The sequence below is a fragment of the Centruroides vittatus genome, unplaced genomic scaffold (genome assembly GCF_030686945.1).
Source record: "Centruroides vittatus isolate TY-2023 unplaced genomic scaffold, ASM3068694v2 scaffold_324, whole genome shotgun sequence".
In the NCBI taxonomy this organism is placed as follows: domain Eukaryota; kingdom Metazoa; phylum Arthropoda; class Arachnida; order Scorpiones; family Buthidae; genus Centruroides; species Centruroides vittatus.
In genome coordinates this window covers 2,955,657-2,967,286 of record NW_027122701.1, presented here as the reverse complement: position 1 = coordinate 2,967,286, position 11,630 = coordinate 2,955,657, and the positions used below count along the sequence as shown (strand labels likewise).

General features: G+C 38.5%; 1 protein-coding gene across 2 annotated transcripts in view; it reads right to left on the bottom strand.

The window, feature by feature from the left end:
- Window positions 1–8,679: 8,679 nt before the first annotated feature.
- The window catches only part of PRL-1 (PRL-1 phosphatase), a 64,544-nt gene continuing 61,593 nt past the window's right edge, over window positions 8,680–11,630 (bottom strand). For both annotated transcript variants that reach the window (XM_067286030.1, XM_067286032.1), the window contains 3 exons: window positions 9,852–9,982; window positions 9,713–9,787; window positions 8,680–9,646 (listed from right to left, as the gene is read on the bottom strand). In XM_067286030.1, the coding sequence (XP_067142131.1) occupies window positions 9,538–9,646; window positions 9,713–9,787; window positions 9,852–9,982 (315 nt within the window). In that variant the 3' untranslated portion in view covers window positions 8,680–9,537. The remainder of the gene's footprint in view (window positions 9,647–9,712; window positions 9,788–9,851; window positions 9,983–11,630) is intronic.

The window sequence follows — 11,630 nt, the reverse complement described above, 5'->3', positions numbered from 1 at the left end:
CATTAAAAACATTGGAGGGAATCCTGTTATAGTATGGGGCGTTTGATTGTATTCTTTCACAACGTCACGTAACATTTGAGTCCAGGATCGTTTTGGATTCTCTGAATATTTTATTCTTAGTCTAGAGACAAGTGTGGCGTTTAGTCTCTCAACTATCCCGTTGTGCTGAGGTCGCTGAGTACTTGTTAGAAAAGAATGGAATCAACAACATCTAAATATCTTCTGAATCTAGAGGAGGTAAATGAAGGTGCTCTATCTGTTAGTAGACGTTTCGGGCTGCCTGTCTGTAATATTTTGCCTAGACAATCTATGTAGGCGTTTATAGAAGTAGATTTGGATGGAAAACACCAAGCAAACCTAGAAAAGTGATCGATGGCAACATGAAGGTAGCCTTTAGTAGATCCGTATCTTTGCATTCCAGAGACAGTGTCCATAGATAAAATGTCAAATGGAGCTTTTGATGAAGGTAAATCACCTAACAAGCCAAACCTTTTATGGTTATATGTCTTTGCTTTCTGACAAGCATCACAATGTTTAACAAACTCTACAACATCGTTGATGACATTCGGCCAATAGTAACGTGGACTAATTAGTTTCAGCATCTGTGTTATACCTGGGTGACCATAGTGTGCATGTGCCCTGGATAGCACCTTGTATTGAAGCGATGGAGGTATGACTTTCTTTGTAAATCCCTTCTTTCTGATACAGATTACATCTTCACGATCTCGGAAGAATTTGGGTGAGGTGAGTAATGAGGTATCCTGGTTGGAAAGGACTTCCTCAGTGGTAACAAAATGGCTCACGGGGGCTCTGGATAAATAATCAGCTTCTACATTCTGGCTTCCCTTCTGATGTTTAATGTCATACTGATACATGCTTAGTTTCAAAGACCATCTAAATAACCTTCCAGATGGGTTTTTTATACCTTTCAGCCACTGTAAAGCCTGATGATCAGTGTGTATGGTGAAATAGATATCATGAAGATAAAAGTGAAACTTTTCAATAGATGCTACAATTGCAAGGCATTCTCTCTCACTAATGGTGTAGCTTTTTTCATATTCACGTAAGGACCTGGAGAAATAGGCAATAGGAAGTAATCCTTTAACAGGGTGTTCCTGTTTCAAGATACTCCCTATACCATCTTTGCTAGCATCTGTATAATGGTGTGTAGGAAGCAAAGGGTTATACATGTTTAAGATGGGTCTGGAGATTAAAACGAGCACTTATTTCTCAAAAGATTCTTGACATTTAGTCTTCCAAACCCAGTTTTGATTTTTCTTTAGAAGCTTATTTAGAGGAGCTCTTAGATTTGCATAATTTGGAATAAATCGATGGTAATGGTTTATGGACCCTAAAAAGCCCTGTAATTGTTTGATATTAGTTGGACATTTTAACTTTTGTATTGTTTCTATATTTGGTAATGAGGGGGAGTAACTTTCTGGTTTGATGTTGAACCCAAGATAATTAATTTCAGATCTAACAAACTGACATTTTTTAAGATTTAAGTAGAGACCCTCCCTTGAACATAATTCAAATACTTGTGTTAAATGTTTTAGGTGTTCGTCCACGTTCTGACTAAAAATTAACAAGTCATCAAAATAATTGATGAGAAAAGGAAATCTATATTTATTTAGGATATTTTTTAGAACTAGCTGAAAAATCTGGGGTGAAGTCTTTAGGCCAAATGGTAAACGATTCCACTGGAAATGACCAGAATTCGTTACAAAGGCAGTTAGTTCTTTGTCTTCAGAATGGAGAGGAACTTGCCAATAGGCTGACAGAATATCTACCGTAGAAAATATTTTCGCACCTATAAGTCTATCCAATAGCTCGTCTATTCTGGGAATAGGTTCATTGTTAACTTTAATCCTCTCATTTAACTTCCTATAGTCCATACATAATCTAGTTTTTCCCTCATCTCTTTTCTTGGCTAATGTGACTGGGGCAGCGTAAGGGGACGACGATGGTTCAATCAATCCCGACTTTAGCAATAGTTCCACCTGTCTAGCAATCTCTTCCCTATCACGGTAAGATGCTCTGTAAGGTTTTAAAGTTATGGGTCTTTCGTCTTTAAGTAATATTCTAGGGGAAGCTATTTTTAGGGCTGGCACTGAAAACTTCTCAGCAGAAAAAACTTCCCGAAATCCTAAAATAATGCTCTTTAGCTTCTGCTTCTGTTCATCCTTCAGATTAGGGTTAACAACATCCCTAATGTTAAAAATATTTAGCAGAGATTCCTTTAAGGAAGTAGAACTATTCCTACCCCTACAAGTTCCTGCTGCATTCTGAGCCAAAGGAGGTGGGAAGACAAGGTTAGGAGCCTGAGGGGTCTCCTTCTGATCTATCTTATATAAGCTATTACTATTTTTACTTATTCTATTACAAAAATGATTAATGTCTCTACTATAGTAACTATTTGTGGAACTAGAGTGATTTGAACGTACTTCAAAAGTATTAGGATCTAATGCTAGGATAGTCTGATTTTGGGAGATCTGATTAAGACTAGAATCTATGACAAGACTAAATTTTCTAATGTCTGGATAAGATAAAATTAAATAAGGGAAATACCTGGATACTACATGTAAAGTAATGTTTTTTGTCAGGTTTCCAATCTTAAGAGGGATTGATACATTAGCCATGCTTGTGGTAGATCCTGCAGCTGTAGTGATAATCTTCACATCCGATTGGTATTGAAAGTATTTGGATAAAGTATCTAATAGTTTTTGGGATATAAGGCTGATGGAACTTCCTGTATCGATGAGCGCAGGCATCGTCTTGTTCTCCATTGAAACAGTTAGTAGTAGTCAAGATGGTGAAGTTGGTTCTGCCTCATTTGCTTCAGATACCTTGTGGACGTCTCTGTGAATAGGAGCTGAATATCTTTGGGGACAGTCTCTTCTCCAGTGCTGTGCTGGTAATCCCTGCTGATAGCAAAAACGGCAAGGGGATGGCGGTCTGCTCATGTGATGTACCAAATTTCTGTACTGGGGTTGACCCCGTGGTGGAATCCAAGATGGCGTCGTTTTCTTTGTGTGCGGCCATGACAGTATCTGGTTTTTGGCAAAGTGTTGGGATCCTGTGTAATTTTCTCGATTCGGTTTAGTTGCCGGATGATTTTCTTTCTGGGTCTTCGGCGGATGATCTGCTTCTTCTTGAATTTTTATTAACTTAGTAGCCTTCTGAAGCCATTCGACAGCGGTGGCTGGCGGTGCGGCTATCATATATTTTCTAATTTCCTGCATTTATGCCGGCATTGAGACCTGTAATGGTCTGTTGCATGTTTAACTTAGCTTTTTCCGCCAAGGAGGTTTTGTCCCTATAGTAAGTTAAGACGTCTTCATCTCGCTGGTGTTGTCGATTTACAAAATCGGTGAAGTAATCTTCTTCTTCCTGTGGAAAGTACTCGAGTAATTTTTGTTTAATTTTGTTCCAATCCGTTTCCTCTACTAAATTTTCACAAAAATAGTCGAAAGCTTCATGCTGTAAATACTCTGGTATGTAAAAGTGGAGCTCTTGTTCGTCAATCCTTTGTCTCGCCGCTTGCTTCTCAAACAGTCTCATCCACGAAGTTAGACTTAGCTTTCCACGTGGGTTAAACGGAATAAGATTTAGTTTAGGAGGAGAGGTAGAACTACCTGTTTCTGGGATGGATTTGTCTCTAGATTTACTCATTGCTGGATAAGGTAATCCTGTCGACTCTTATAAATTGTCGTATTATTTTGCAGTCGTAGTCGTGGGGTCGAGTGTAGGGTGAGCAAGACAAAAGAAAATTGGAGACCATAAAAACACGTCCGTTCACTTTCAGGTCCTCACTCGAACTCTCCTTTATTCTTTATTGGTGTTGTTAACCTCATTCCAAAAGGGACGAGATTAACAAAGTAAATTACAGAAAAATATACAAAAATATATACAAAATTTAAAATATGTTACATAAAATTTCATTTAGGGGCTATCCGTATATTACATCGTCAAAAAATAGGTTATTACTTATCCTTCCCTCTCTCTGTCAGTAAGTAAAATCACTGTGAAAGTATCATCTAAAATAATAGCGAGGTTCAGGCCGAAGTTTTAAACGCGTACGTCGGACGTTCAGCGCCGCTTTCCTGTAAGCCTAGAAGTTTGACAATGGCGTTTGGAAAGTCAGTGGAATCATGCTCGACATTCCAAACGCCATTATCAAACTTCTAGGCTTACAGGAAAGCGGCGCTGAACGTCTGACGTACACGTTTTCGCGTTTAAACCTTCGGCCTCAACTTCGCTATTAGTTTAGTTTTATTCGTATACGGCAACGCGACACACGAGCGATCTGTCGATGGGGAATGCCTCCCGGAGTCTTATGGGAAACTGGCCCTATTTAGGTGTTACTAACGTGAATAAAACCCAGAAAACTCCATGTGGCCAGCCCATTAGCGAGTCGCGAACCCATGACTAACAGTGATTATTGGTTTTCTTCACTCGATTACTGGTGGACCCCATCTAATATTACATCATAACATACATGAAATGTACTGTACACACTAAAGCGATTAACTTACGTTGTACGATAATTTATATCTTAAAAGATTATAGTAAACTGCGTGATAGCACTACTGGTCTCGTAATTTACCGAAAATCACTAAATTCGTTAATAATCTGATTTGGATTGGATCGAAAAATACATTTCGATCCAATCGGATTATTAAATTTCAGTTTTTTGCATATTCGGAGGTCGTAAGGTTTGAGACCTCACATGTAAATTTGATCAATGGGAAGTGTGTGAAACTAGGAGAATTTAAACAGCATTTAAAAGCGAACACAGATAAAGTAGTTTCCAAAACGTGTTTTTGAATGCTGCCACGAGGGCGTGTTTTGACAGCCATTAAGATACTGCTAGTTGTTAGTGTAGGTTTGCAATTTTTAGTTTTTCATTGGCGACATGCCTTATAAAATCATTTCAGGTAGATATTGTGCAGAGGTTGGTTGCCATAATAGCCAAGGAGTTCTTTTATAAGTGGTTTGAAGCTGTATGCGATGTACATGAAAACATACTGCATCGAAATTGTCTGTTTCAGTTACTATCTCTTAAATTTTCATCACATGGAAATGAATGTAACCAACCATGCTTATACGGTACTGTACATCCAGCTAGTAAATAACTTTGCCATCATTAGACACAAATCCATACAGAATGACTACTTGCAGATAGGGTTTGTAATGTCTCTAATTTGTCTTAATAAATGGTCACAAAACGCGGGTCCCTTATTTAAAATTTCAGCTACTTTACCACTTAATTATAGGAGTCTTGACTATTTTCCAAGCATTTCTTGGTAATAGACTTTACTTTTAATAAGGTATTCAATATTAGCTGGATATTCCAAAAAGTGGCCATTCTCTCGTCATTATTCCACGATTTTATAGTAGCCTAGAAATTTGACAATGGCCTTTGGAATGTCGAGCATGATTCCAAACGTCATTGTCAAACTTCTAGGCTTGCAGGAAAGCGGCGCTTAACGTCAGACGTACACGTTTTCGCGTTGAAAATTCTGCCGCAAACTATTTACCCACTTTGTAGCACGCTTTTTTCTTTACGTTAGTAAAAAATTTAACTTGTGTAAAAACGATTGAAAATACTCTATAATTTAATATATTAAAACCCTTACAATTACTGAATAAGTGGGCATTATGAACGAATTTCTATTAGTATTTTCAAAATCAATTATATTCTCAATTCTACAATTCTATATTCTTGCAGTATCTTAATGGCGGCGCTACACTAAGAGAAAATACAAACCTTCTCTGGAAACTTGTGGATACTATCGTATATGGCAAAATGACCTGAAAGATGGTATTCTTTTTGAGCCGTAACTCTGAGGAATAAAAATAAAAAAGATAGGTTTATTCGAACTTGTAACGTGCTCTGTCTCTCGCTTGTAGCGTATTGTTGGAAACTTCGCCTACTCGGGTGACGTTAAAGATCGGGTATTCCCTTGCAAAAAGATTTTTCTTCGCATCCGGGACAGATTGCCCATGAAAAATTCCGGGAGGTCGAAAATCCAGGATCCTCCAAAGCGATAGGCTGACGTAAAGTACCCACGTAGATGGGAAATATGTACCATAAGGAAGTTTTAGGCCTATCGACACGGTCTCGTCTCGTCACTGACAAAAACACGCAACATTAAGGGCAAAAGAAGAAATGATGCCAGTTCTTCCTGTTGTTATTGAGGATCTACGAAAGGATTGGTCAGAATTAGCTTTGTGCAGAGAAGTTTCTGCACGCTTCGAGAGAACTGTACCACAGTGACGTGGCACTTTCCTTCGGTCGTGAGGGGAGAACGTGCGTCGGGCGTAAATTAATATCAAACTCGAGATTTTGCAGTTTTGTGAAAGCACCCAACGTACAGCAGCTACGAAAATAAAGATGAAGTAGTGATGATGCCATATCTTTACACAACCACTTCCTCTTGCGTCGTTCGCAATTCGTCCCCCTCCGGAATTAATTACTACGTAATGTATAGACCAGGGATAGCGAACCTTTTTGAGACTGCATGCCATATAGTAAGCATACTTAGCTTCAAAAATGTTTAGGCGTGCCAAAGTTTTAGATTTCGAATAACGATATTTAAAGAAATTAAACGAATGCGCTTTAATTAGAATAAATTTAAAAAAGCTGATTGCGGAAAATGATCGGGTGATAAACCAAAAGGATTGAAAATGACGATAAATTGAAATCTTATACATTACGTGCCACAGGTTCACCACTCCTGGTATAGAGGTCCTGTAGTACGTGATCTCTAATCCTTATAAAATTCTAACATACGAATGCGAATGAAGTGTAAAGAAACTTCCACGATTGGAGTCGACACAAATATAGTAACTACAGAACACTGGTTAAATTGCTTTATGTTAATTATCGGATGGTCGTGTTAGTGATTGTTTAAGTATATAAGAGAAAAATTTGCTGCTGAAAAGTCGGTACCTCGAAAGTGCTCGTCAAATTAGACGAAATCAAAGCAGCAATAGAAAATGAATCAGGGAGGAACATAATCACGAATCACGCTTCAAAATATTTTGTATTAAAAACTTAAGTGTAATCCACAGTTAATATTACTAATTAGTAAGCTGCCGCTTAATTCTAATCGTAACTCTGATTATTCCGGGATTTTCAGATGGTAAACCGTGCTCATTCCTGCAACCGTCCCAATCTTTAATACAAGCCACCAATCGATATCACCTAATAATATCTTAGGGTAAAATACGGATTTTTTAATATCTTCGACAATTAAAAGCAGAAATATAGGAATATTTAACGGGTTCAGATTTTTATCCGAAATGATCGATAGTAATTACGATTTAATTACCTTTATATAAATTCGTGGAACGTATTACGTAATGGGTTAATATTAATAGAAAATGTACTAAGTAAGGACCAGACTCGACGATAATTAAAATACTAAAGTGGAGTAAACAGCGATGCGTGCGCCAAAATTTATTTTCGATTACTCGTTGTGGCACTAAGGAATTTAACTCGAAAAGTCGACTCCAATTTCTCGTTTTTTCGTCACCAAACCCGAGACTACAAAAGAATTATATAAAGAATAATTCGCTTCCAATACAAAACACTGCTATTTTCAGAGTGGAATAAAAGCAATAATAGAGTATGAGGTCTTTTAAATACTTTGGCACGGAAACACTAGACGACGCGAAGGCGGCATTTTCCAGTTATTCCCATCGCCTACAAAGGGCAAAAGGCGTGGGAAAGAATCGCCAGCCACGCAGTTTTCGTAAACGAATATAGAAACGGTCGGATTTAATCGGTACAGAGAGGTCAATACGTAAACACTTTTCTTCTATCGCGCGAAATTTTAAAAATCCAAACGACGCTCGCGGCATGTCGTCATCGTCGGTGTCGAAACGAAAACTTCTAGATTTTCATTAATTAGAATGGAAACTCCACCATTAAATATACAAGTCGCTGTATCGAGTTTCTCCAAGGATTTAATTCAACGGTCGTTTCGGCGAAAGGTTCTCGGAAACGGGTAGAAAAATTCCCTTTCGACACGGACCTAGAAATAAGATCCCGCGAAACGACCTCCAAAACGCAAGGTCGACGAGATTCGACGTTTTTCGAATTATATTTGGACCTTTACATCTCTGCCAACTTTAAAAAACGCCGATCGGGCGGCGTGTCGGGTTTAAACACTCTGTTCCGGTTCCGTCGGCAAGGGGAGAATGCTGCGCGGACGGGCGGAGTGGACGAAAGGACGAACGGGGTTATTCCCGTCGAGCGACTTTTGTCTCCGTGCCAATTTCGTCGTTTGCGAGCGGACGAGACGAAGGAAATCGAACGCCGGTTTAAAAAAATAAAAATAAACAAAGGCCGAGGCGGGCAGAAATGGAAAACACTCGGGTTTGAAACTAAGTTTATTGGTAAATATACAATTTAGCCAACGTGTGTGTTCCACTTACATTGAGTTTTCAAATCCATCAAATGTTTAATAAAAAATCTTAAAAGAAATTTTGAAAGTTTAAGTAGAATTCGTTAATTTAGAAAATCCTCGTTAAAACGTTTTAACGAACCGCGGTTTTACAAAATATCGTCCCGGGGAAATCCGTCGCGCTTAATTTAAAAAGAAAAAACGGAACGGTGGCCTTCGACGCGTGCCCGGTGTTGGAGATTGGCTCAATCACTGACTATGGGACTTTCGACAACTAGTTTATTAAAATACGGCAAAATTACACTGCGTTACATTTCTCGAGTAAAATTTCGTTAACACAAATGTTTTTTACACGGGTGTCGACCATTTACTAATCCGAACGGGAAAACCGAGGAAACGGGCGGAGGACCGCTCGCCCGCGGTTCCGACCGACTCAAAACTCGACGTCCGGTCTTCCCACCCCCGCCGGGCGGCGGGGCGCCATTCCGTTCGCTCCGTCGCGCGCTAGTCCTCCGACCCCACCTAACTACTTTACAAATACTTGAAACCTAATCGCTACCGACGTTCGAGGACTTACGAAAAATAATTAATTAAAAAACTTATTATATCTAAGGTGACGAGGAGGCGTAGTGCACATTTTGACACTTCTTCGGACAACCGAATTTTAAAAAATTATACCACAGAAAGCCGTGTGACGATTGCAAACTTTTTCCGACGGGTGTAAACGTTAAAAGAAAAAAAGGCGAGGGTAAATGTTACGTAGACGAGAGAGGACGTCCGAGGGTGAATTTGGAAGACCACTAACTAGATATCGTTTTGCTCCGGTGGTATACAAACGGTGAAAATTCATTAGGGAAAGTAACTGGAACATTTAGCGAAACACCGTGGCGCGCTGCCCCACCAATAAGCCGTACCGACTGGCGAATCGGTTAACCCAGTTCTAAGAGAACGAAATCCGAGTGCGGAAACGAGAATCGTTCCGTTACGTAAAAAGAAAAGGAAAAAATCGAGTCCCTCGCGTTCGTAGAAACTGTAGCAAAATTGATCCTTTTTTTTTATTGTGTGACAGATAGCCTGGCTCGTGTCATGGGGTACGGCTGGGACCGAGAGGCGGTAAATTCCTTCACTGAATCACGCATTGCTTGTGTCCGTTTTTGATCTTCAGACGAGACTTGGGACGGTACCTCTCCAAATACGACAACTGCTTGGCGTTAATGGCTCCCCTGCGCTTCCTTCCGATAAATAAACGGTCGTTGTATTATTTACCTTACCGAAAATAATAATAATAATATACTCACTGTCGAATTAGCTCGACCGCGTCCTCGTATTTCATCCCCAATTCGATAAGAGCTATAGCGACCAATACCGGAGCACTGAAAACGAGTTACGGTGATCAGATACTTATAAAAATAAATAATATTCGTAAAAAGTACTCACCGGCCCAACCCTGCAACGCAGTGGACAGCGATGCAACATTCCGGATCTTCTCTGAATCTCGTTCTTAGAAGCTGAAACCAATCGTCTACTATTTTTGCCGGAGGAGGAGAACCATCATCAAACTGCCAATCCTATCCAATGATATAAAACAGCGATTTAATATTTAAAATGTAACAATTCGTTCGAGAACATTCTTTTTCTTCGCTGTTTTAAAATTGTTTTCATGTGGAGAATTCACTGTTCTTTAAGAAATTTTTGATATTTGATTGATGGCAATATTAACGAGGGTGGTTACCTAAGGTGTATTCACCGATTTTGGTACTTATCGCGATTAAATTTTTACCAAAAGAATTGTTCGTAAAAAAAATCGACTGATAAATAAAAACAATAAAACGTTATTAACAAAGTTGGTACAATAGTCATTTTCAATGTAAAAATGGCTAAAGCTTAAAGGATGTTCGCACCGCAAACAAATTACGAACACCTTCAGAACATTGAAAATTGTCTCCGAAACAGGAGTTTCCTGAAAATGTATATTCAACAATTTTATGATGGTCGCTGTGAAGACCGTCCAGAGCTACGAGGTCCGGAGGTAGGGCGGGGGTCCTTTAGCTTTTTTTTAATAAAATACCTAGAATTTTTCTCTATAAAAAAGAAGTCAAAGATATTATTTTTACTAACAGAAAATAAAAAGTTTACGTGGGTAGAACCATTACGGCTCCCTTAAGTTTTATCCGAACCCGGGAAAAAGAAATCTCCAATTCCTTCTGGCTGCCGAAGATACCACACGCGCGCGCCAACCTCAGTTCGGTTCGAATTTTATAACTGGTACCTACCTACCTATACTGTGTGTTATTCTAAAATTTAGAGCTATCTGATCAAAACCAGACTTTTCACAGTTCAATTTCTTGGGCGTTATTGGTGTCAATTGCTTCATTGGTGTATCAAATTTTCTCGATACATCAGCCAAGCAATGGTGGTTAGTACTTTTAACCAAATTTTCACCAAAGTCGGTGAACACACATTCTTAAAGGGATGTTACCCAATCTTTTTTTTAAAAAAAATAACACCATAAGTTCTTCTGGCAATAAACTTTCAGGTGGAGTATCTTAAATTTTAAGTTTATTAACAGTATTTTCCCCAATTTTTCGAATAATCATAGGAAATAAAACTAACGAGATAATTACACACAACATCCCACTTCCCAGTGCATTCTAATAATAATATACTATTATTGCGAGAATATGCTTTTGTATTATGCAGGGCTAACGAAACTCCGTGCCAATATTTTAGGGATAGATTGTAGGATCAAAGATTTTAAATCCTCTGTAAGCGTTTTTAAAATTCTACCTCATTTTCGAGATCTGACCTGCCAAAATAATCTTATCGGAAACCAATTTTAAACCTCAGGCCAAAAAGATCTAGCTGTTTTTCATTTGTGTTACCAAACAAGCACAAATTGAAGCTTTATTTCAAATGTTAAAATTTTTTTGAAGACATGGAAATTGAACTTGTTTTAATACAAATAAAGATCTTCCATTGTTTTTGTGAGTAGTAAATATCTGTGGATAAGACTTTACATTTATTATAGTAGGGCTTACTCAGGCAAACATTTACTAACCTAAATCCATTGTCAGAAGCATAAAATAAAAAATACGAAATTACCTTAAAAAGTTGACAACTCTGGTGTTAGTACTTTGGCAGGGAATTTGGAAAGTATCTGTTTGGGATAGGCCATATCTTGAAAACTAAGCTGAATTTGAAAATGATGTTTATTGA